This window comes from Haemaphysalis longicornis, unplaced genomic scaffold (assembly GCF_048455015.1).
Source record: "Haemaphysalis longicornis isolate Haplotype H1 unplaced genomic scaffold, Haemaphysalis longicornis Haplotype H1 scaffold_9, whole genome shotgun sequence".
Classification (NCBI taxonomy): Eukaryota; Metazoa; Arthropoda; class Arachnida; order Ixodida; family Ixodidae; genus Haemaphysalis; species Haemaphysalis longicornis.
In genome coordinates, this window is record NW_027526460.1 from 45374365 (window position 1) to 45401478 (window position 27114).

The 27114-nt window shown below is 49.4% G+C and overlaps 1 protein-coding gene across 4 annotated transcripts in view; it reads left to right on the forward strand.

Moving 5' to 3' along the window:
* Positions 1-27114, forward strand: part of LOC144153778 (uncharacterized) — a gene marked incomplete in the record, with an annotated part of 404355 nt that overhangs the window by 306089 nt on the left and 71152 nt on the right. For all 4 annotated transcript variants that reach the window (XM_077685504.1, XM_077685505.1, XM_077685506.1 and 1 more), the window contains 1 exon segment: positions 11614-11648. In XM_077685504.1, the coding sequence (XP_077541630.1) occupies positions 11614-11648 (35 nt within the window).

The following is a 27114-nucleotide window of genomic DNA, read 5'->3' on the forward strand; positions in this document are numbered from 1 at the left end:
ACTTTTCAACTATGTTCTGTACACACGCAGTGTTACTAACCTTCCGCTGGTGAGTGCGCTCAGACAACGTGATGTGTGCTGCCTTAGCAGTATTCTTTATTACAATTCTTCTTATACCGAATTGAGAAGTGTCGAATTTACGATGAGGCTGTGCTTTCTCTTTTGTACGTCCTATCTCTACCCTATACCGTCATATATTAGGTTGCCCCAATGTTCGGAATAATAGCCGGCTCTTCAATTCAGTTACCGAGAACGCTCGCGTGGGACGGGATGTGGCCAACGCACATTCGGCTACGTTAAGGATTTCCTGAGCAAGCGCATGGCGGTCATACAGATTGGAGGAGAGAAGTCGGACCCGATAGAACTGGGAGACTGCGGCACCCCACAGGGTTCCGTCCTGTCGCCCCTGCTATTCAACCTGGCCCTCCTCCCGCTGCCAAATCTACTCAAACAGTTCGACGGCGTGGACCACGCGTTCTACGCCGACGACATAATGGTGTGGACGAGTCGCGCGGGATCCGAAGCCAGGACGGAGGAGGTCCTGCAGAGGGCGGCAACGACGGTCCACGAATACGCCAAGACCTGCGGGTTGTGCTGCGCACCCCAGAAGTCGGAGCTCCTCATCGTGCAGCCCAGAAGACGCAAGAACGATGCCGAGCCGAATGTGGTCGTTACCATCGACGGCGTAGACATCAAGCCCACGCCGCAGCTGCGCATCCTCGGTCTCTTGTAACAACGAGACGGCAAGGCGGCAGCGGCCATTGCTAAGATCAAGATGGCCTCCGAACAGGTCACCGGAATGATCCTACGCGTTGCGAACCGGAACAGAGGACTTAAAGAAGACGACGCCTTCCGCCTGGTCAGAGCGTTCATCGTGTCTCGCATCACGTACTCGGCCCCGTATCTCCAGCTAACGAAGGCGAACAGGAACACGCTAGACACGATCGTAAGGAAAGCCACCAAGACGGCTATGGGCCTGCCCCAGTACTCGTCTACGCAGAAGCTGCTGGACATGGAGGTACATAATACGGTAGACGAGCTCATAGAGGCTCATCGGTCTAACCAGAGAGTGCGACTGAGCCAGACTGAGCACGGCCGAGCAGTCCTCCGGAAGATTGGTTGGCCCATCGAATCACAGATACCCAAGCACCCTCTACCTCCGCCGTGGAGGGAAGTGCTCAAGACCAAGCCCCTGCCGCGCAATATGCAGGCAGGCAGGAACGACGAGAGGCGTGCCGCGCGGGCACAGGCACTAGCCCGACAGTTGGAAGCAGACCCCCGGGTCCTCTACGTGGACGCCTCACTTCCCCAGCACAGCAGCAAAGCAGTGGCCGCCGTCACGACCATCGACAAGCTGGTGACCAGCGCGTCGCTACGGACGGCAGACGCCAGCCAAGCAGAAGAGGTAGCCATCGCTCTCCCCCTCACGCATGGAGACGTCCATACGATCGTCACAGATTCGAAGACGGCTTACGGCAACTACCGCAAGGGGATCGTCTCCCACGCGGCCCTAGCTATTCTCGCAAAGCGCAGCCCACCGGGACAAGACGTAGAGCTCGTGTGGGTTCCGGCACACTCGACAGTGGAAGGCAACGCCCTCGCCGACCACTACGCCCGCGAACTAGCACACCGGGCCGAGGACGAGTCGGAGCTACCGCACCCAGTTACGAGCTACCGCGAGATTACCGGGTTGTACAGGAGCGCCAGATGCAGGCTTCCCGTGCCGCACCAGCAACTCGACCGCAAGCAACAAACAATAGTGCGCTGCGCACAAGCGGGGTCACTGGCGCACCCAGCTTTATTGCACAAGATGTTCCCGGCAGAACACGACCCCATCTGCCCATTCTGCAAAAAGACTGAAGGCACCCTGCCGCACATACTGGCGGGGTGTACTCAGCTCAAGAATCCTCTACCTTCCCTCCCCCTTTCCCTTCCCCCCCTACCCGAGCGATGGGAGATCTTGATGTCCAGCCCCGACCTGTCGACGCAGCAAGAGCTCGCGTCCAGGGGCCAGGAGCTATTGGACTCATATGGGACTTGTGAATAGGGTTCCACCCCGTCTGACGCCTGCGAGCGTCACCTGAAATGGGCTCAGTGAAAGTTGTTTCTCTCTCTCTCTCTCTTTCAATTCAGTTCCGGCAGCGTAGTGAAGCTCTGTCTTCTTCAGGAGTGCTCTAAAGCCCGCGTTCTTAGACCCAGTTGCAACAACTTTCCCTTAAAACACAACATAGCAGTCCCTGTGCTACATTTTTTTCCTGCACAGGCCTAAACGCGAACGCTTGAAACACAAAACCGGCGCTCCCACAAAGACCGCTGAATGCGCGCTGCCAGCGCCCGTCAATTGCAGGCACGACCACAGCAAACCGCTGTTTGTTCCTGCATCCGGCCGGGGCTTGCGTTGAGTTGGACGTTGTTTTTTTCGACGGCGATCAGTCAGCCCGCTTGTCTTCGAGAACGCGTACGAGTAGCCCGCCAACGCACCCGGGCCGAACGAACGACCCGGAATAAAAGGCCGAACGTGATTCACGAAAGGCCCGTTTCAAACATGTGTCACGAGCACACAATTGATTCCTATCTACCTTTTGATTTTGGCTGGCAATAGGCGAAGCCCTACCATATACACTCCTCATGTGTTGTTTCGGACGATGTGGCCGGCGCACTACAAGCACGTAGTCCCAAACGTGACCACTGCGCAGCACAGGGGCATTACCCTCGGAGAAACTTTTCATTGCTGATAAAGTTCGGGACTACGCTGCTGTCAATTTGTACAAAGCTGTAGACATTATTTTTTCTGTCTAGTTGCGCTGACTGACGGCCATGACAGATGCAGCCATTTTTCCCTTCTTGTTATAAGCTAATCGGGCAGAAACAATGCAGCCTCATGACAGGCTTGTCAAAAAGCTTGCGTGTAACACAATTCTAACGCCACCCTGCGATGGGTTTGCATAATGTCTCTATGACGCAGGAAGGGGGACAGAAAAAAAGAGGAGAAGGTGACGTGTTTCTACTCTAGTTTTTACTCACGTTGCTCGCCACGGACATCAGCAACGCACAGGCCTCGTGGACAAAAGCAGGCTGGAAAGGAACCATGATCGACAAGCAGCACCAACAACCGTTCTCACTAAAAGCAATAGTTAGAATGAATAAATGGCCCGTCAAGACAGCACAGCTCAGCGTATAATTTTTAACAAGGAAGTGTTTTATTTCTGGATTCACGAAGATTTCACTTACGTCATATCCGTCACGGAAATGACGCCAGTACGAAGAAGCATGATGATGATGATGATTTCTATTGGCTTCCCCTTTGTATCGGGGTGATGACATGTCACCTTACCAAAAAGGACTAATATAAATATGTTTTACACTTTTGGTTCAATACTAGCACTGCTTAGGGCAGGCACAAAAAGCTTATTAGGCACAAAATACTTTTTTTTTTTCTGTTACAGGTGGTAACTGTCCTGTAAAGGGTGCACCCCTGCACACAGGGTCTTCTTGTGGGGAAGCAACATTTAGTTCTAAAGAGTACGTTATACTTAAGGTTGTTCGTTTTCGGGTTTTGTATTTGAACACGAAAGTGTTTTATCCCGGGATACACCAAGACATCACTGATGTCATATCCATCACGGAAAATTACGCTGGACTTCTTTGCCGAAGCGACCCGCCAGCAGGACGTCACTCGCCAAGCACACCCATGAGACAACCGCCGACCCGCAAATCATGCCCAGCTGCAGATTTCGCTGCACATTACACTTTCGTGTTTTAGTGATTCCTATGACAGAAGAATCGACCCCTGTTTTTCTTGTCATGCAATGTAGTTTCCATGCTTGGTCGCCTTTTTTGTGCACGTTTCGATTGCTGTACTGAATCTAAGTGAACGATAAAGCTTCGTGCTTGCCTTGCAGGTCCAAACGGTTTCAGTTTGAAGGGCTAACTTACTAGAGTAAAGTCGCTTACAATTTGTTGTATAGCCTCGTAGCGATGAGCGGTGGTGGTTGGCCTCAATACAGCATGGACGAAAAAAAACGGGGAGAAGGAACACATTGTAATCACCTCCCCCTCACCCCCTTCTCCTGCCAAGTAGTATTGTATCACTTGCAGAGAGGTTGCTCCATCATCAGCAGGTTCCCCGATCGCGCAACTCACACTGCACCATTCATGCACGTATTATCAACAGCTTCTATGCCTTGTCTCCAGTTCTGCGCCGAATGTTGTAGGTTCCGGATATCCTAAGTAAAGCGCAAGGAAGTGTACGATTTTACCGCGAGCGTTGTATGAGGAAGGTTAACGTAACGTCTCATCATTCGCCGTCCAATGAGACGGCTGCCTGTAAAGCGTGCTTTACCCCAAATACGTGCTTATTGAGAAAAAGCCAACTTCATGCAGAAAGATGTGAGGCTAAATGTAGCCAAGGAGAGCTATAGCCCCCTTTTACGACACAAAACATCGCCGGCGTAGTTCTCCAACATAGCTCTCCGATGGTACTATACGCCTATGGCACACATCAACGCTCGCCGGCGTAACAGCTCAAATCCTGTTCAGCATATTTTACAACGGCGGAGAATGTTCGCCCAAAAAAGCTTGGTGCGCAGAGTGGAGCTCGGCAAATTTATTGTCAGCAACTCACCTGTCTCATTTTCTTTTTTATTACCGTTATCATTTCAATGACATGTGGCAATGCATACATTAGTACCTGTGCTACACGGCCGTTTGAAATGCCTTCCAAAGGTCTTCGAACCAATTGTCCATCGAGCGGCGCATTGACCATCTATTGGGCGCACTTGTCAACAGGCGTTCAACTTTCACTTTAAAGTCGCCGTGAAGCGCAGACATTAAGTTGGTTTCGATATGAGGTCTCAAGACCGCAAGTTTCAGCTGCAGCTGTAGCGACAGCCGATGCTTCCCCTCACAATAGCCAGAGCAGCGGTGCAAAACTAAATTATCGCTTACTTGCAGCAAAATTTGCCCCAGTTTGAACATGTCATAATTTCTACTAGAAAGCTGGACAATGAGTTTCGAGTATGCGCCCACTCAGCATTAATCTTCATCACATCGGCAGTAACCTGACAAGGGAGAACGGACGCCGCGGGTTTTTTAAAGCAAAGCTTTACTACTTTCGTCCAGCGATTTCGCGGCGGATGCGCAAGGTGACCTTTTGACCGGAGACACACCCCCGCGACACACCCCTCGAAGCGCATCGCGTGATTCGCCGGGCCCGCTGTTGGCGCCTACGGGCGCCGACACCGGTCGCCATCACCACTGCGGCCGACGCAGCCAACCACCCCCGCAGCCTCCCATGCATGCGGCGCTGGGTCGTGTCGGGCAACGTGACTCGTCTAGCACCCGGCGAAGAGAACGGTGCGTTCGCCATGAATGAACGCCGCGTTCGCCCGACCTCCTTCTGTGAGCGTTGCACGGTACCGCACGGCTTTGAGATGGGGTCGGCAATACAGCTAAATCAAAGGTTAATGAAGCGAAACCAAGATTCAACCAGACTAAGCCAAGCTTTTGCTTTGCATATCCAAGGTTAGCTGCGCCAAGCCGCAGCCATTCTTTTTGAACCAATTTACAAAAATATTCTTCTGAAGAAGGGCGTTGGAGGATAGGGATCTGATATGAGACGGCGTTTCATGATTTGTCATTGAGCCCCTGACACCAATTCGCGAGCCCAAGAGAAGTGGTGTCAACGGGCTTCCGTGTAGAGGTTTGCGCAGTCGTGGACTGGAAGTTCGGTGCTTATTCGTGCTCCATGGCTTGATTCCGGATTTCTCATTCGTTTGCGTATTTACTTTAATGTTTATTTTATCCCCTTTAGAAAAGCGGCAAAGAAAGATAAAACCAGAGCTGGCTGAAGTAGCCTGTACAGTAGAGAGAAAGAGAGAACGTTTGGGAGAGAAGGAGAATATGTAATGAGCTCCACCTGTACCGGTCAACGCCATTACCTGGCTGAGGTGGGGCGCCGTTGGCGTTTTATTCAGGGGCTTTACTAACTTTTTTTTTTCTTTTCACCCGCACTGCTGTGCAATCTCGATTGTTTCCAATCCCTTCCTTTTTCTTTTCGCTTCACGAGATTACACGCATGGGCGAACGCATGCTTAGAGAACTGAACGGAAACGGCTTTCGGCCCATTTCTCCTTTGCACGATACTGAGCCTCTATTTCACGGCGCGCGTTTTTATTTCACTGGAACCGTCTGATCTGCACGTAGATCAAACTCTCCTTCCCGCCAGTTGCTCGCCGCCTCAGAATGTAGGCTGCATTCTGACGCGCCTGTAGACACGGCGACGGTGGCGCGGGCCATGTCGTGAGAGCTGGAGGCTATTGGCGAGACTGAAAAAAAAAAAAAAGGGTAAAGAGAGATCGACAAAGTAGAGAGAGAGGAAGTACAGGGCGGAAAGCGAGCCTCCTTCACGAAAACGAGGAGTTCTTCGTGAAGGAGAGGTGCAGGAATATTGAGAAAGAGAGTGCCCACTGCTTACGATGACAGCACAACGAGCGTGGCGATTTGTGAGTGATTGACAACCGTGACGGCCTCGAGGACAACTTTTTAAGGCGCTCCTGTGGCGCGTGCGACTTTTAATTGGATCATATTTCACCCGACCCCGCCCTTCTTTTTTGTTTCCTACGCTGTCTTTCCATTATTTGTTTCGATGTCATGATGATGGTACCGCTGGTGCAAAGGAAGTCCCCTTAATTATATGTCAGTTATCGCTGTTCGCACTACTACAGAAAGAAGTGCACTGCTTCACTTGTGAAATTATCGCAGCATGGACTCTACGTTCAAACTAGGCAGTGTGCAACACCTTTTTGAACATTATTAACGGCATCATATGTCACTGAAGATTACCGTCTTGTGAAGGCATCTTTATTTGGTACGTGCGAAGCTTATTGACGAACCACGGCAGGTTTTCTGCGTCAAGTTTTTGGTGCTACTGGCATCGCGTTTTCGATGTGGCACCCTTTATTTAAAGCCATTTTACGATCCCGTTGCAAAAGCACTTCTGCCATAAGGACAGCGCGAACAGTATAACGACAATACCTTTTCAAACTACCATTCCTAGTGGCACGGCTCCTACATGTCAGCATTACTTAGCGCAAAATAATCCTTAAGCACGCTTGAGGCAAAACTTAAGTGCATAAATGCATATTACAGCGTCCTTCAAATTCTCAACATTTTTCGTTTCCACCGGTAGACGGAAGGGCTAATTCGCTACCACCATTTTTTCGTGCGAGTTGTCTGCTTAGCTCTCTAATCTGCAATGCCCTTTCTCGCGGAACACCAAGGAATGTGTACTCGTTGATCGTATTTTCGATATTGACACAACCCCCCTCCGACTTCTTCTGTAGGGGCGGTTGTGTCAAGAACAACTGTCACGCTCTGTACATGCTGAAAACATATTGGCAAAGTACCCAGAGCCCAGGCGGTGTTGGATACGTACCCTCCAGCGCCCGATAAGCCGTCGTCTCCGGCTGCGAACGAGTAATTGCGGGGGAATCAGCCGCGGTGCCCCCACCGAGAACGGGAGCACTGCCGCCGCACATTCGCTCGACCCGCGAACAACGCCGGCGTGCGGATAAAGATCGACAGAGCCTGCAGCGCCGGCTTCACCGTCGTACACCCTCCTCCACGAGTCTGAAACGAAATCCGGCGTGTTCGCGGTGTGCGGTGCTGCTGCGCTCGACTGCTGGAGGGCTCAGTGGAGAGCGCAGCACCGAAACGGAATAAACATCAATCACGCGACACGCGCTGTTCGCGGTGTCGCAGATCCTGCGATCAGGCCACGCATCGCGTCGTGTGAAGATCGGTGCCTTCGATTATGGGATGCGGCAGGGCGGACGTTACGCGACGAGGCGCGACCCATATTATTGCCTGTTCTGGACACGGACAGGTGGAATCTGTCACTGTCGCGAAGAAGAATACCTTACAATGTACAGAAAACAAAAAAGCACAAAAAGGTGGCAACACTTTAAAAAGAGGAGGCGAGAAGAAAGGTTACAGTGGTGGTTGGAATAGCGATTTTACAATCCGTTTTAAGACTATTTGTGATTTTTACAGCCCTCGCTCATGGCCCGAAATTCAGAATCCTCAAAGTTATAAAAAGACTTACACCAGCTCGAATAGCGATGAAATGAAATACGGCGAGTTTCAAGCTTAGGTTTTCAGCGCAGCATCATGCAAATATAATTATACTGGAGATGAAACTTCACTGAAACACTCGCTAACTTCTCCTCCTTCCCTCCTCCGCCTCACCCTTCGTCTCATCCTAGCCCATCCTACCACAATCAGCATTGTCACCATCGTCATCCTCCCATTCCGAACATCCAAGTCTTTAAGTCACATTATCGTTCTCTCTCCACCGAACGAAAACAGCGACGTTTCGTTATACAGAAACCCTCCCCTGTGACCAAGGAACGCCATACAGGCAATACAATGCAGCCGATCATCCTCGTGCGAGGAAGTCAAAGCCGTCACGAGTCCGGAGAGACGAGACAAGTCATACGGTTTCCCGGACAGCCGTGGGCTTCTCCAGCAACCGAAGTCTCCGTTCTCTGACAGGAATCGTGCATGCTCTAACCGTCGGCAGGGATTTGGAGTTCGTGCGGACTCGCCTCATGCCATAGCGGCGGTAGCTCGCAGTGAGCGAGTAAGACCTCGCGGAGAGCAGGCACAGGCGAACGGGGGAAGTTAACTCGATCGGTCGGCAGCGGACTTGCGAAAGTCGCACGCCTCCGTTGCCGGCGACCGAGTTGGGCCGATCGGCAGCGCGGTTGCCGGTGCCTGCGGCTCCCATGCGGTCGACTGTTTACTCGTTAACCCATTTGCGCCATCTGGGCACACAGTACTCGCCAAAAGCGCCGCCTTATCCCGAAGGCGGGTATGTCTGTCGGCAGCTCGTGTACGGGCCTACCACCACCACAGAGACGGATGGACTGACGGAGAAACAACACGCCCCCATCGCCTAGTCTGCAGCTACGTCGTAACGATATTGTTCTTTATTATTTGTGTCAGTATGTTCACCGACCGCAGAGCCTTGCATGTGGGTTGGAGCGGACAGTAAGTAGCTTAGCGCAAGGATGGGAACCGCAGCTCGAAATGAGGGCTTGCGTCACGGAGCTAAATTGTGGACTCCACCGATGTCCCAAGCCCGCGTGTCCATCAGGGGACGCGTCGCGGCGTTACCTGCGTGTCTAATCAGCGTCGTCGAAGACTCATCAGCGTCGCTGCGGAAGTGCTGTGCGAGGACGTCGCGACCGCGACACGTCAGGCAGTTCGTTTGGCATTCGGGTGTTGGTACTCTTCGCCGGCGGCGTGCCACGCGTTCGTTTGCAACGAGTCACCACGGTTGCCAAACAAGTAAACAAAATGGGCCGAAGCGTTGAGGTTTACTGTTGCCGTTCTTGCGCAAAACAACGTGCATTGCTGTTGGGTCACATAGTGCCAAGGGCACGTGCGCTGAGCAAATGCAGTCTCGAGTCATTGCGAAGTTCACTATTTATTTACGAATACCTTAACAAACTTGGTATTCTCTGTTGGCCGCGCCTGTTTGAATTTAATGCAGGCTCGAAAGCTGCGTTTCATTAATGTCCTGCCTTATCTGACTGGGGGGAAATGGGGATGTCAATAAGCGTGCAATGCTCCTCATCCTTCCACTCCTCAAAGAAAAACGAACACACGCACATCATCCCGCCTGAGTCTTTTATTTCTTTCAAATTAATGCCACGCGCACCGAATGCAAACTAGTTGTTGATTGAACTCTAAACTTTTTATTTGTCTTGAGTGGAGGGATGGTGCCAGAGACCACGTCTCCATCGAAAAAAAAAAAAAGACAATCCCGGGCCATCTCCACTAACATGAAACCTGGGGAGGGGCGAAGCATGCAGTGTATAACTGTAAAAGTCTCTTGTCTTTGAAGCACAAAGCGTTCTAGCGCGAGGCGTCAACGAGTGTTCCGGTGTTTTTTTCAGTACGCGTTACAAAGCGCTCCAGCGCGAGGCGTAAACGAGTGTCCCCATGTTTTTTAGCACGCGTTACGTTCTAGCGCGAGGTGTAAACGAGTTTCCCGGTGTTTTAGTACCGTGGCTACATGAGATGACGATTACGACGACTACAGGAGACGCCAACAGCCCCAGCCTCTAAGGGCATTCGCCCCTATAATGAATGAGTGAACAGTCTTGAATGAATCAGCTGTCTTGAATTTTTTGTAAAGAACGTTTCACACGTTATGTGATGTGCGAATTTGCATGTATTTTGTTTCTAAGGAAGGCAAAAAATATTACATGTGAGATTTAAGAGCAGATTAAGGAACGTAGGGCCGTATTCTGACCATCCTCCACTCCATTTGGTCCCTCCACTCGGCTGAAGGGAGGATTCGGAAATGCGTATACATGGGGAAGTCGATATCAAGGACCCCCTCCACTGGAGGCTCGAGTGGAGGGAGGATTCAGAATACCAGGGTTAGTGTAGTATTAATAATCTTTATTGCTATAGCACCTGTGCCTTGTGGGCGACGTGATTTCAACTCAAAAGCGAACAAACTTCAGCTGATGCGCCTGCCTTCGAGTAAAGTTGGAAATCGCCTCAAAATTGCCTTCAGACAATTATATGACCGTAATGCTGTTGTTGCGATATAACAGAAGTGGTTCCGTCACGAAAGATATGATGTTAGACAAGCGCAGAGGTTGGACGACGATGCTGATACTGAGAACGCGTAAGGCGTGATGCAGCATTTAGTAACACGGCATTAATATCGCCAGGTTGGAATTTTGTAGTCATAATACCATTAATAAGAAAAGACACGAGTGCACTTTGCTTTCTAAGGCTAATTATGGCTAACCTAAGAGCTAAAGTAATAAAGCAAAGTCACCCGTCATGTATAGTCTTGGTGGCTAAGGAGTTACACTATTGATCCCGAAGACGTGGGTTCGATCCCGGCCACGGCGGCTGTTTTTCTGATGGAAGCTAAGCGTCCGTGGACACAAGAGTTCGGCCCAGGTTAAAGAGGCCTCTTTGATTTATATCAATCCGCACCCCTCCATTACGGCCCTCATAGCAGCCCAGGCGTAACGTAGGCGTGTCAGCAGTATACAGTTCCGTACGAAAAAAGCATTTCATTTTATTCCATTTTGATTTAGTTTCATTACCTTAATGGTCGCCGAAGGGACATTACATAGAGGGTCAGGTTGCAATATCAGGTTACAGAGCACACATCCACGTGAGAAATGTGCAGGTATATTAAGGAAGTTCGTTTTTGGGTCACCAGTTGTTTTTCCATCCCGACAACAAACCGCAATCAATACGACTTCGATCAATGTTCCAGCTCGCCATCGTTGAGGTTTTCTATCCACCAGCCACATACCATTCGTACCCACATAACAAGTGCCCCATCATCGGCTGAATATCGAACACTTTAGTGGAAGATAAAATAAGTCTTGCCTACGTAAGTGCATGTTTCGTTTCGGTATGAAAGCAAGGACAATAAAAAGGAAACTGGAAAATGAATGCATTCGTGTTCACCACTAAACTCATCCTTTAAAGTCGCCTTCAATGGAGAATTTTTTTTAACTTTGTTCGTATTTTCTACTTTGTAATTCTTTTTTTTCTTTTTTCCCTTCGCAGGTGCTGACGGTGCCCGCCAACGACTTCTTATCGAGGTAAGACATTTCGTAAAACGTAGTTGAATAAGACTACTTCGATGGGAATGGTGTTCCTCATGCCCTGCGCATACCTAAAATTCTCACAAGCTCCCATGGCCCTAAACTCATCATTTTGCACTAAATTCCGTCAAATTGTTCGTATTGGACTGCTTCATTTCAGTTTTGGCAATCGATTATTATTTTTTTCTTTTTGATCACCGCTGTAACGAAGTACTTGACGAAGGCAAAGAAGAATATGCAGGACGTATTTGCTGCGTGGAGCCAGTCGCAGTCGCAGAGTTTCCCTTTTTGCTGGAAACGACGTATACACCTTAGCTTTTACCAGTGCTTTCGAGCCTGAAGAAAATGGGAGCGCTGCGTGGCTGCTACATATCGGATCCCGATTCTCAGGCCCTCCATCAGAGACCATTTATCAGACCAGCTTCTGGGCCAAGCCCGCATTGCGATTGTTATCGTTACACGTAATATAATTGAATAGGATAGATCTAATAGAATAATATGAACTAACCGATGCTGGAAATGCCCTGATAACTGACAAAGAAGCGAGGCCACTCAGCAGAACGGAATGGCCAAGTTTATACAACGTGAGCGTACAAGGGCTGCCCTTGAACTGATCACTTGTCAAGGAGTGGGTCGCTGAACAGTTGTTACGTGTGTCCCTTTTTTCATCGAGTTCGGCCCAAGCACTTGGGCAAACACTGTATATTTGCACCGCCGTCTCAGGCCTGTGGCGGTCAGGGCACGAATAACGGTACTTACTGCTCATGAACTACCACCAACTTTCTGGGCCCGCCCAAAGGCCGTTGTTGGGCTGCACTCAATGAGCAAACATTCGATTTGGGACGTGCGACTACGAGACGCAGGCCACAAAGGCCGGGGAGGGGGAAATAGAGTAAGAGTGAGGCTATAGCTGCGCAGGACCCCTCGTCGCACCCTGCTGTTAGCGAACCCGCGAATCAAAGTGTCCGAGCGACGACTGCCAGCTACTTGTCGACGTCCGTCTCACAAGCAGCCCGTAATCCTGTTTTCATCACCCGTGGTGCTGCGCACATTGAGTCTTGCAAAAGGCGAACGTTTTAACCTTTTTTTTTAAACTCATCTATAGATCAGGGAAGCAGAAGTGTTACCTTTTTTTTCTTCATAACTAATGAGCCTATTCAAATAAAATTAGTTGGTTTATAACCAAGCAGATGAGAGACATACGAATAGCTGTGAGAAAAAAAAACTGACCGATTTCATTCTTTTGCAAATGAATGTCAGAATGAGAAAATCACACCAACGCAGGACAGTCAATGGACAGTGCTGTGTTTCCTAAACCGCACACCCTCCAAATTATTGGAACTATCATTTTAACTACCAGCGGCAGTCCGTGTGTTTCTTCTTTTCATTGTGCAGCTCGTTTTGCCACTGGTTTTCACTCTTAAAAAATATCTATTTTATGACTCGGAGAGAGCGTAATTTATGTGTGAACTACTTTTGTCGTATTGCTGCTGTAACCAAATTTAAACCACGTGAAAGTCGCAAACCACAAATATTTCTGCCCATAATATATTGCTTAAAACATTAAACGCGTGCGCTTTAAATGATCTGTAATATTTGAAATGTGCCTTAGTTTTAGTTATTTGTTGTGCTTACGAGACCGTGTGGGTCATAGTGGAGTGAGCGGTGTGAGTTAATCTTGACTTTGTATTTTCTACACTCAAACGGAAACGACAAGGCCTACCTCGAAATTCTGCTTTAAAAATTCGAAAAAAATATATATATTTCCTCCTTTATGGATTTAGCGGCACAACACATGTAGGAAGGACGGAACAGTACAGTAAAGGCACAGATAATATTGTGTCATAGCATATGGCGTTGTTCGTCACAAGCCGAAAAGGCTACAAAAAGCCTTACTTCGCTTTTCAAAGGACACGGGCTTATCTAAACTATTATAGGGACATTACTGCAGTGTAGTGTCCTTATTTCGCCAATTATATCAGTGTACCACCTTAGTTTTGTGCATTTTCTTGTTGCGTGCGTGCTTTGTACTGCCTTTGTAGTTGCCATAGCCAAGCCTTGTTTTTTTTTTTTTTCATTCTCTTCCTCTTCTTTTTTCTTTTAATATCTACCGCTGTACTTCTTCTCCTTTCATTTCCCGTATCCCCACATAACCTGTGGGTGCGTAGTTCAATATTGCGGGATAAGCGCTGTCGTTTTTTTTTTCCCCCCAAAAACCGTCCTCGGGAATATTTTAAGAAAAAATTGTTGAGGCGCGACGACGCATGTGATCCAAAGTTCAGCGTCCCCTTGATATCAGAAATGATTTCCGACTTTTTTCGCTCGACATTTTCCGGTCTATAGTGCTTGGTGATGATATTTAGATAATGACGACGATATTTTTTCGCCTATTGTCCAGTACCGACAACCCCAGCGCCAGCGCTTATACACTGTAGTGGTCCCAGCGCATTTTCATAGCCAAAGCTGATACCACGATTGATATAAACTCCCCCTTCCCAACTTTTTTTTTTGCCAATCCCTTGCCATAACTGGTCGCTTCAGGGTTAAATTAGCCACTTGAAACTTATTGGCCAACTCCTTGAGGGTATGATATGGTAAGGGTGATATGAGAACCGGATCTCAGTGTAACGCGGCACTGAACGTCGCCGCTGTATTAAAGGGAAGAGAACACAGCCCGAACAGTTTCTTAAATTGCAGTGCAAATAGAGCAGCCCCGTGTCTTGAAGATCGAGGGAGCTTGTTGCGCCGGAAAGCGTGGGAAGCGGCCGTCTTGAGCGAGCGCTCGAAAGCGCTCTCCGACAGCCGGACAATCGAGAGCAAACGGGCGGTCGCTTCCGGGCAGTGACGTGCTCTCCACTTCCGTTCCTCGACGGACGCTGTAGCGGAAGAGGTGGCACGCGCTTCGTGTGGCCGCAGCCAGGTGAAGACGTCTCTTCTCTGGCGAGCATTCGCGCGCTTGCTTGACGACGGGTGCCTGTGAGGAGGTATTATTAGCGCTGCGCGGCGAAGGGCGCGTGCGCGGCTCGCGTCTTGTTACACAGCACAGCCCTCCCCCATCCTTCCTCCCCCGCCCCGCTTTTCATGTGACCTTAATTTCACGTTTGATGCCTGCGTTTATCCTGTGTGCGCACTTTTTGTCTATTTTTCTTTTAAGTTTAACAACGCGCGCTTTAAGAAGTTCGGACGCTTCCGGTGGGCAGTTGAGGACGGTTGGCGTTGTAGTCCGTGCGCGAACGTAATTGGAACAGGACTTTGAGCGCACCTTAATAATTTCTTTTGTAGCGCCAAAAGTTCCCTATAACGGCTAGTATATCAAAAAAGAAAAAAAAAAACCTAAGACACGCAAATGTAGCAGTTCGTCTACGTGTTAGAGCTGCGACGGAAAGCATGATTAGCCTTTATCAACTGAAATGTCGCTAAGAATAATTTGTTGAACTCCACGAAGTCTTGAGCAGAACCTGAAAAAAAAAACTCCTAGGATAAGATAACTTTCAAAATTCTGGGGTTCGAAGAATGAACGTGCGGAGGAGACGCGTTCATCCCCCGGAAAAGCCGGTGGAAATTAATTGACTGTCTTGCCAATTAAACGAAAAATTACATTCAACCTGCTACAACCAGCAGTGCTGCAACTGTAATAAAAGTATTTATTGCAGTTCTGAGATATCCTGGCGAAGCACATCATGTCACCTACCTATAGGTATTCATCAATCAATCAGTAAATCAATCAATCGACACCTGTTTACAGTTTCATTTTGGTCCTTACACACTTTTATTGACGATTATCACAACCCCTCCCGAGCAGTAAAACATTGCGAAGTTTTCTTTTCAGCGCGGCATTTTTCTTTTTTCAGCGGGTTTCGCGAACCAGTTGGCTGCTAACTGCGTTTTCCCCACAGTAAACTATAACCAACTTCATCATCCAATCAGCTAGAAATAAAAATAATCAGTCACCATTACCACGAGCGCGACCGATAAGTGAGGTAAAGAAAGGACTAGAGGCCAGGGTAAACAGCCCTGCCGGCTCTAGTTCGCGCCGGTTGCAGTGCGATAGCCGCTCGCGTCGTCGATCAACGGCCGCTCCAAGCGTCGCCCGGGGAGCAAACGTTCGGCCGGGCGGCGTTGTCGGTCTCCGCCGATCGTCGACGTACTTCGTGCGACCTCGTCCGAGTTCCACAAAGATCCCCTCCGCCCTCGGCGCCGCATACTGTGCTGCGCCCGCTTTCCGCAACAGAAACAAAGTATAAAATAAGCAAGTAGGGGGGGAAAAGGCCCCAAGAAGAACGACAATGAAGTGAAAAGCTCTGAACAAAAAGCGAGCAAGTAAATATCGATAAGGCGCTGCGGCGCCCGAGGGGGTATACACGTAGCGGCGGCGTCGAGGTTGTTTTTGCCAAGCCGCCGTTGCATTTCTGAGTTTATTGTCTCGGGCACGAAAAACCACCCGCGCAGGCGGCGATCGATTGGGACACTTCATTAGCAAAACTCAGGCAGACCACCTTTCGAGGAGCCGAGCGAGGGAGGGGGCCCGTGCACGGCGTTGGGAGAGATCACCGAACCGATCACAACCCGACCTCCCGAGATAGTGGCTGCGCGGCGCCGATATGCACGCGGTTTGCGTACGCCGGCTGGCTGCGAGGCTGCGCCCGTTGAGATACTTTTGTGGGCTCCGGCGGTCGCTCCTGTTTCTTTTCCGGCGTAACCTTCCACGGAGCAGATATTTTTTTTAGGTTTTGTGTTGTTCTCCGAGGAAGAGCGCAGCACGGTAACAGACTTGACGCAAAAGGTTTACAACCTTGCAGTTCTTTTCCTGTCCCTTTCTTTTGTAGCGTGAGCTACACTGGCCGAGGTTGAGCCGCTTCGCGTGGCTCCTGGAGAGCCGTGATGCGCATGCGCGAGGGGCAATGACGTCACACGGCGCACAGAACGTTGCTCGCCTCCCGGTGTCTCTCACACACCCCACGCGCCCAGCGTCTTCGCTGACCTCAGTTCCGCACGTGGCGGCCCGGTCTACTTGATGATCATGCGAGGGGTGGCCGGGTGTGGAACCGATGGCTCGTGCGTCGCAGCAACACCGGCGTGCGCCTGTGGAACCAGCTTAGCTCTGGGGCGATTGGGGGCGCTGCGCCACAGCCGCCTGGTAAATATACAAGTGTCACATAATGCGTATACCGCGTGTGTGTCATTGAAGCAGCAGTAAGCATGATAATCAAGCTAATCCTAGACAACCAGGAATGCTAAGAATAACCAGCTGAACCCTAGCTCACGCTACGTATATCCTAGCATAGCCGAGCTAAGCCACTGCTAATTTTTTTGCTTACCTTTAACTTTTTTTTTTTTTTTCATTTACGTTAGGATCATCAAAACTCGTTTAGCAAGACTCGTTTTGGTTTTGAAAGATGGTGTACACAGTTCGAGAACGCAAACACGAGTCAGCGGAAAACTGAAAGGTTCGGCGGCGTCGCTCGAAGGGTTGAGTATAGTCAGTTCCATTCACCAGTGGATACGTTTGTCGATGTCTTCTATTTTGAGCTGCCCTGTTTAAAAACGGAAATAACCCCGCGACGGAGTTTCACCGGAAGCGAAAATTTTGTTTAGTTTGTGTGAGGGAGCTTGGAACTGGAGCCAAAGAGCAAGAATGTCAAAAGACGCTGCTGTACGGGCCGCTTGTATCCTCTACAGAAAAAAAAAAAAAACAACGCAGCCCACTTTGAGGTCGTTGCTCAAGCACTTAGAATGTTTCAGTTTCGATATTTTTCTAACGTAAGATCCGACTTCCGGAGCGGAACAGGGAACAAGGACAGCAAACGAAGGTCAGCATATCGGTAAAAATACAAATCCGTCGTCTGTACACTTTATCCAACCAGGAAGTGTGTCTGATAATGGCGCACGCCCTTTCATCACTTGTGCAAGGGGTACGTTCGACATAAACAGTATGAATTTTGCTTCAAATACCCGCGCTCCCCCCATAATGCCCTGTTTAAACCTGACTGGTAAAACTTGCTACGGCCCCTCGTCCGTTTAGTTTGAATTTGTGGCGTGCCAGGATATCATAGCCCTGTGCGACGTTTCGCTTGGCAAGTTGCGCACGTTGGCATTTGTCAGACCGTACGCACTTGTCGTTTACGCCTTAATCCATGGTTTAGTGGCGGGGCACGCATTTTGTGCGCAATAGACGAAACAGTGGTGGAAATTTGAAAGTACGGCAAACATGGTGACACCTTTTCACATCGTTTACCGTCTCTATCCGAATTTTAGCACATGATCCGACGGGAGAAATGTCCCGTTAAATACTGAGGACCTGCGCAAAATTTCGCGAGCCTGTGATGCGATAACATAATTCGACCCCAGTGAGCATCCCTCTAATCGTTCGGCTGATTGCAGAGAACATTTACGTCTTCTGCGCAGTCCATTTCCAAAGAGACGCTGAAGTTGATGTCGCACGAATCACTCCTCCCCAGGAAACTGATATAACTAGAATATGACTTCGAGCCGGTTCGCCAAGAAGTTGACGAGCCGCGCGCGACTGCCTGGCGGGAGCAACCGAGGCCCTGCCGCACCGCTTGGCATCCACCTGCCCCTTACACTCGCAGCAAATGCACTTTGTTATTCACGCGCGAGCGCGTGTTCTCTCGAAACCCAGCGCGCGTGCTCGCGCGGGACCAAGCGATCATGCAAATGCCTATAACTGCATGGAAATATCCCCTCGCAATCGCCTCCTGAAAGCGGAATCCGCTATCGCCTTACCTTACGTAAACCTCGCCGCGTGGCGCACTTTCTCTCGCCAGTGCTCACCGAACGCAGCTTTGACTGTGACCTGCTTCGACGAAGATGTCTCCGAGGTGCGCTGTTCTTCGGTTTCTGTCCCGCAGAGCGTAAATTTTCGGCTCTGCTGTGCGGTGTGCGATATTGGTCGGCCTTCCGAGGTCAGCCCACTGGGTTTCGGGTTTATTACTGCAGGGCGGACGTGGAACAACGCTGTTGTTTCTTCTGCTCCTCCTCCTCGGAGCACCATGCGACGCTGCGTTCGCTCGGTCTGCAGCATGTGGCGATGTGAAGCGGATAAGTCGGGCGAAGAAAGCCCGCGCGGCGACGCACGTCCACGGCTCTTGCGCATTCGTGAGGCGTGTTGCGATAAAGGAAGAACGCGCTCCAATTAGTAAATGCGTTTGTTCGCATTCTTGTCCAGCGTCTCTTCCGAGCAGACCGATCTCAACGCGATACGACAGCATGCGCGCAGTGGCGCAGCTAAGACGAATCAGAAAAACGTATAGTCGGTTACCGGGCCATTCCTCATCACCTTCCGTCGGTCATTGGGCTCCGTTAATCTTTGCACGATTCCTAGTATGAGTTAGCAAGTTACTGGTGGCTTATGAACAATTTTAAAAAAGGCTGCGTCTAATCTCACGGCAGCCGTGAGAATTACCTTCGGGAAATTCTCATGGCAATTTCCATGAAAGCTGGCTGGCCTAAGATTTGCTGAATAATATTACGTTACAACGTAACCTAACATAACATAACCTCAGCGAACCTAGCGTAGCCTAACCGAACGCGTCATAACCTAACCAAATTCACCCGAGCTGCAACAAACCTAATCTAACCCAGCCCAACGACATAGAACACAACCTTTATTAAATGTAATTCAACCCATTCTAGAAGTCCTATGCGTCAATCTCTTGATATAGTAAAAACCAAAGTAAAAAAAAGTATTAACAAAATCACGATGACCGAAAAATACTGCAAGCCAAAAAAAAAAGCATCGCATTGTCGGATTAGAACCTGAGCCTTCTAGTTTAAAACCAAGTACCATAGGTGGTATTCATTGAAAAGTTTAGCTGACAGTTTCTTCGCTTGGCAACACTGTAAATGGCCACAGACATGGCCGCAGCGCCACAGACATGGCGCGGCTTGTGCCACTGCGCCCGCACGCCGAAAAAAAAAAAAAAAAAAAACACCGGCGTTCGTCGTCTGCTCCGTTTCAAACCGATTCTCAACGGTGGTGTCAACAGACATACCACAGCGTTACAGGGGCAGCTGCAAACACGGCTTTGTAGGGAATATTTATCCCATAGAATCTCCGCGTAGCGTGCTTAGCCAATGAGAGGCCAGTGCCATGAGAAATTTCTGGCGGTAATTCTCACGGTTGCCGTGATAATAGACACTACCTTAAAAAAATGGCGCAGCTTGCACTAGTGGTGCAAGGCTGGAGAAACATCAGCACTGTCGGTACCTCTCCCTTCGTCGGAGACCCGGCTGTTGCACCTCACATGTATTTCCGAACTTGCCGCTGAAAGTTCTCCATGACTGGCAGGCCCTGATCGTTTTGTTCGCAGCCTTTCACATCCCTCCCAAAGTGGACGGCGTTAGCACGCGCTAGAACCCGCGCCAACCGGCTTCGCGAACTCGGCGTCTGTACCGCAGACTCGGTGTTTGTGCTAACTACTTCAGGCGGGAATGCACGTGAACTGGTGAGGAGAACAGCATGCGGGAGATCACGCCACGGACGCTGGGAAGAGAATTCTTGAAGGCCGAGATGGCCGACGCCGGGCACTCCTCACGAGGTACACGCTCGCGTGGGCGCGGTATTTTTTTTTTCTTGGTACTTTTGGGAGCTCCTCACATGGCGCAAGCCTGGCCGAAGGCCGGGTGCCCCTCAGGAGGCGCACGTGCTCTCGGTCTTTGTTCTTGGTTTTTTTTTTTTTTTTCTGGTAACGCTAAACGGCGAAACTAAAAGCTTGAACAGCTCTGCTGTTAAAAATTCCTGGCGAAATTTAAGAAACATCTGCGGGATGGTAGTTTTCCAAGGCTGCTGGCTGGAAACGGTAACACGATCGAATATGGTAAACCGTTTTCGTGGTTTAATGTTCATGCAGTTAGGGATCAGGAGGTAAAAAGTAACTAACGTTTGTACATTTTCATTGTTGATTGGTGGAACATAACCCCTATATATATATATATATATATATATATATATATATATATATATATATATATATATATATATATATATATATATATATATATATATATATATATATATATATAGTTAAATAGTCCTAGATACGGCAAGAACTATAACAAAGTCTCGGCAACGGGAACGAAGCGGCGCAGTAGCAATCCGTGTGACGACGAGTGCTGCTTGCAAGGCACGTTCAGCGCGAGCGATGAAAATCACAAAGGTGCTATAATTGCACTCTTCTAATTGGAAATCTACCTTTATTGGTAGTCATAAAGGTGGGCACTCATTGCAACACATAAAACTACTCGCTCCCAATTGTGCAGTACCACTTTCTTACGTAACTGCGCCAACGGAATTCCTGCCCCTGTCTGAGCAAATAAAAGCCCCATTTGGAACGCTCTCGTCCGAGCAAGGTCACATCGGGACCGCCGAGTGTGGAGAACACGCCAGCCTGTTTCTTTGTCTCTTTCTCCACGCTAAAATGCCTGACATACAACCACGCCCAGTTGCGAATTCTTTCCTTTTTTTTTTTTTTTTGTGACAACGTCCGTCTAGGTCGAGAAGCATTGGCCAGCTGTTCAATCACAGTTCGGACTTTCCTTTATGACATATTCGTCCTATACCAACTATTATCAACTTAATTTGCCCGGCTTTTCACTTGTCCATCAACATGGCGCGATCCAATTCGTCTCAGACCTCATGCACGCCACACGCAATGCGTTCTTACAGAATCTAACCCAACAGCCCGCCCTATATACCAGCGCGCCTCCACCCTTTCAAGCCGCAGAGCAAAGAAAATTTTTCTTGTGCTTCATTGGTAAAGCATTCAACGGACCTACGTGGGCTCTCACGAAGCAGCTAACGGCCCCAAGGTGCTCTTGTGTACGCGTAGAGGAAACTACCGGGAGTTATTCACCGCGCACGCTTTATTCTTTCGGCGGCGGGAACAGGGACCCGAAGGTATTTCGACTTGCGTGCCGACGGTGGCGTTCATTGTATAAGCTCGATTTACATGGGGGACGTTCGGCGTTTTTCGAATGTGAGGGGCGTTTATCTTCCTCGAGCGGCATGCTATAGCGCTGTGATATAGGCGCGGAACTTCGGCCTTGAAAGCAACGCCATTGCTACTTCGTTTCTTGTCAACTGCTTAAGAAAGTATATCGTTACGTCCTTCGAAATGCGTTGGCCTTTTTCTGCGCGCATATTATCGCGTTATGACAGTTGAGATTTCACAGCGGAGTTAGCGGCATTACGGGGTGCAGTTTGCCTGTTTGGTTTCTTAGAAAAGCGGTCCCCGTCAGCTCCTTCAAACGCCGAGAGAGGTTGTCATGACGTGTAGCCGAATATGCGGGCGCCTTCATTCCTGACGGGAACAATTGCAAGGCGGTGAAATGTTTTCTCCCCCGTTCCGGCTCGGACTCAAGGCCAATCATCCGGATCACGCATGGAGCAACGTTCGGCCCCCCAATGGCCCACGCCGACCGGACAGCAAGTGCGCGGAAGGGTGCGGCCAATGTGGGCAGTTCCTTCGGAACTATTTGCTCTACGGCTCTGCGGTATGGTAGGGCGCGCGCGTGGGGCTCACCTGCGCGTATGGGGAGCCCCGCAGCACGCGTTGTCGCCGCGTATACATCAAGCCCCCTTGCAACATTCGTCCAGACGCTTCGGGCGCGCTCTGCTGGATGCCAGCGGGCGAGCGCTGTTGAAACAAAGGAGGCGGGGAATTTAAACAAGGGCCCCGACGTCCCCGCTTGTTTCTTCCTTCCCCTCGAGACACGCCCGACGAGAAGGAAGAGAAAAAAAGAGCGAGGAGAGATATCAGCCCTTCGTTTTCCTCTTTGCAGTTCGAGCGGTTCGCGTATGCGCATGCCCGACATGGGTTGCACCACGGCGGCACTGTTTGTTCCCCCGGCACGACGCAGTTCGCAAAGCGCTGGTCGCTGTATAGTTTACGTGCCGCTTGTCGGGCGAAGGCCTTACGCACTGAATAATGGTTCCGGAGAGAGCTGCGCTTATGCATGAGGCACGTGGGCTGGGAGAAATGCGTGGTAGCGAGGCCTTATTCTTTAAAAAACGAAAACAAAAAAAAAACACTTGAAGTAGTTGAAGGCTAGTGCATCAACAATGTAATAAAATTGCCCCAATTAGCGGTATATTGCGCGGACTGTTGGCATAAAATCAGAGAGAAGCAGATGGAGAAAGAGGTGGACGAGGGAAGACAGTTGGTTAAACAACCTACTTCATTCAAATCACATTAAAAGTAGCACCATTCATAAATTATTTAGCGTGTATACACTTAACACTGTCCAGCGAATGACACAAAAAAATAGAAGCGTTTTTTGCTCCTGACCATTTCATCGAATTTTATTTCATTAAACACTGTTATCAACAAAAAAGTCAGCTTTAATCAATTCTGTGAAAATAAGTTGGACTGCGAAGTTGTAAGCGACGCCCACGACGATTACCCATGCACCGTCATTTTGAATTCACACATGGGGATCTACAAAGAGTGAAATCAGACACAACCGAACGCAGCAGAGATGGCAGAACGAAAACGGAGAGGAGCGTCTAGCGAAGGCGAAGGAGGAGGGCGGCACGCGCGGCAATGGCGTCATAACTCTCACTGCCTACCCCTCACTCTTGTTTCATGCGTCGCCGCCATGCGTCGCGCCCTCTCCGCCCTACCCCTCCCCAGACGTTGTTCCGTTCGCCACTAATCCAAACCACCTCAACGCCGTTATCGTATGTTATGCGGTTTGCACTTCACGCGAGGGATTTGAATAAGCGCAGGTAGTAGACCCGCCGCTGTACTCGTTGAGTGCGCTGTCTGTCTCCCCGTCTTCTCTCGGGGGCGTAGTCTACTCGGTAAGACGACGGGCTGTCGTTCCGTTACTCTATGCGGGTCCAGGTTCGATTCCTGGCGGTGCCAGTAAATGCTTTTATTTGTTCGTGGGAGTTTTCTGTTGACGCCGATGGTCGCGACAGAACCCTTGCCAAGTAGAGGTACACTGCTTCGCAGTAAAATGTAGAGTGAAATTCTAAAGTAACCCGGGATTAGACAAATTTGGCTTACTTTTTTTCAGTTACAAATCAGTTTTACTTTTCCTTTAAACGCATGGGCAGCTAGAATAGCTCACAGAGTTTACAGGAACGTTTACTATATGTACGCTACTAGTCATTTCCGACTCACTCTTTCCCCTCTCGCCCAAGGTTCAGTTTGAAACTTCTACTCAAGGCCCACCAACTTCAAGAGTACCGTTGGCGGTCACGCTCGTCTGTATAACAACCCCCGCTGCCAGCGACTGTAAATAAAACGGCCTTTGTTAATGGTGTTTTTCGGGGAGCGATACCCCTCCCTCGCACAACTGCAGGCACTGCTTACACATGTGCGCACGTAAGCGCCCCGCCAAGGGGACACCCCGCTGCGTTTTTGTCAGGAAGTCAAATAGTCGCAGCAGATTTCACTTCCTCGACACGGTCAGTTCACTCCGAGGTCATCTTCCTCATTCCAGACGCGAGCGCGTTTGTATACGGCGGTGACGGCGGTTCGCGCTCACAGGAGGCCTATACTCGAAATTTGTGTGTTTTGTGGCGTGATATACACTGGCCGAGGTTGAGCAGTTTCGCGTGGCTCCTGGAGAGCCGTGCTGCGCATGCGCGAGGGGCAGTGACGTCTCACGGCGCACAGCTGGCGCGCCGGAGCCGCCGCCACCGCCGCGTTTGGATTGGATTGAATTGGATTGGATTGGAAATCGTTTTAGCAGCAGTAAGCATGATAATCAGCTAATCCTAGACAACCAGGAAACCTAAGAATAACCAGCTGAACCTTAGCTCACGCTACGTATATCCTGGCATAGCCGATCTTAGCCACGGCTAAGTTTTTTTGCCCGATACGGTTACGCTTAGTTCGAATGTCCCACTTCGCCTCTTTTTTTTTTTTCTTATACTGGTGTCCTGTATTTGCTAACGAAAATAATCCCTGCATTGGCAGCGCTGTCAACAACGCCGGCGGTTTTCTCGGCGGTTCTTGAGAGCGAACGGCGTTGATTTGTGACGGTCACAAGAAAACGAAGACCGGTTGCAGAAACGCTGCCCAAGAAGGAGTAAAGGGAAGTAATCCATCAACATAGCGCTGTGTGGACGTAGCGGTATAGACTTGCTTTGTGTATGCGGCGGTGCATTTGTTTACTTTGGGATCTGCAGGTTCAACTTAGTCTTTAAGAATGTCTGCCGCTTCGCTTTGGTAGTTGATTGTGGTTAGAAAATATCCAGCCTCAAACCACGGTGGTCAAAAATGGCTAGCTTAGAAACGATCTTGCACCTGTCTCCATAGGGCTGAAGCAAACGGGCGACGTACGTAATTTTGGGCGGCTGCTGCCTTGGGTTGCGTTGCGAGCGGGATGCGAACTAATCTCAGCCGTGCGCTGAGCAGTGTATGCTTTAATTTAGCAATAAGTATGAATTAATTATTTTGATACAGAAAGGAGGCCAACAAGCCTTGTGGGTTAAGAAAAAATGCGACATACTGCTCACTGCGAATTTCCTTTTTCTGTTTTTTTTTTTTTCGTGCCACTGCTACAGAACAGTGACGTGCTTAAGGCGAGGTATAAAAAACGAGATCTATTTTTAGAATGTAAGCTTGGATTGATGACTTCTGTAGAGCTTCTAAAGTAGCAATAGATAGCTTAGAAGATGTTGCAAAACCCAGTCAGCCGCAAACAATCTAAAGGGGCGCCACTGTTAGCGCGCCAGACAAGGCCATCAATTTATAGCGGAACTCACAGAGACAACAAATAATAAATTTAACATGCGTGAAAAACACGGTAAAAGCGTGAAGTCAAAATGAAAACCGGACTGATACACCAGAAAGCGTAGGTTTTCGAGTAACTTTTAATATGGAAGTGTATTATTTATTGCATCTACTCCAATCTGCTTTCTTTTCATTCTTTTTTTTCTTCTGAATAGTACGTGGTTTTCTACACCATTCGCTTCTCAAACACTTACGTAATCAAGAATTACTTACTTAAACAACTAAATACACTTGACAATATGTATTGCGCTGTCTGGCCGCTCCACTGTTATGTCATGACCGTTAATATTGCCAAAGTATACACTATAAATATCCGTCATCTCAGTGATTGCTTACTTCGGCGCTTCGGTGCGTGAACTTGTAGCGAATTCTGCGTGTATGTGTCTGTTCTCGTGTATGAGTCAACGGAGGCACCTTAGTAGTCTCTCCCAATTACTACGCCGTTAGTGCCAGTGACGAAAATGATTTGATTGCTGCTTTCACTAACCCTAATTTCCGAATCCTGTACTTTCTTCACTTTTATGTGCGTGGCGAGCCTCACTCGGCATACAAATTCTCTCATACAGCGGCTGCAAATCCGAAGTAAACAAACTGAAGGCCAAATGCTAGCGTAACTCAGCACGACTGATAATTCCCTGTTTCTCTTCTACGCGGAAGGGCAGAGCGTCCGTAATGCTATTTAACGGCTGAGCATTATTTAGGGCGGCTACTTTCGTATAAATTTGTGGTCATGGTCCTATTTGCCTTATTGTCCGTGTTAGTATACACAATACAAGAGCATTAGATGGCGTGCCTATAAAATATTTACTGCAGATTATTGGGATAGCATCCTCACAGATTTCTGGTCGATCGGAGTTTGAGAGAGAGAGAGAGAGAGAGAGAGAGAGAGAGAGAGAGAGAGAGAGAGAGAGAGAGAGAGAGAGAGAGAGAGAGAGAGAGAGAGAGAGAGAGAGAGAGAGAGAGAGAGAGAGAGAGAGAGAGAGAGAGAGAGAGAGAGATATAGTATTTACAGTTGACATGAGCATTTTTGTGATCGGGGTCTTCAGTCCAAGACTCCATTGGTAGGGCCGGCTGCTGTCTTCGCCCTTTGCGCTAGCAAGAGCCTGCGTTTCAGGACAGGAGCTTGCCAGCGTACGCTCCCACTGCTCGCGTGAGGGGTTGGGGATTGGGGGTGGATCTTGGTTCAGCTGACATTCTCAGAAAACCTTTCGACCGTTGGAGCGATGACTACACCGAGAGGTATCAATTCGGAGCAGCGCGCTACAGTCGCGCGTGCCGTCATAGTTCGTTTGAAAGCGAGGTGGTAGAGCGCCCGTAACTTTAGACAAAATGTGGCCTGGCAAGTGACCCTTCTCCTCTACCCAGAGAAGAAACACCGCCGATACGCGTAGAAGGCAGGCCGCGAAGAGAAGCGACGCCTACAACAAAGCAGCTATGTTTCGCCTCGCATTGCTGTCCAGCAATGCGAGGCGAAACTGGCCAGCATACGGGAACGCAATCGGCCACGGCTTTCGTTTAAAGGCCAACGAGCCCAAGAAATGCGCCATCTGTCAATGAAACGCTCAGTATGCTCTGACAAGCAATTATCGTCCAACGAGGCGCTATATTGCGGTTCATAGACAGCCAAGTTGTGGTTTCTACTCTCATTTTGTTTTTGACCTCCACTGCTTACTCGTGTTCTCGTACCGCTACTGCAA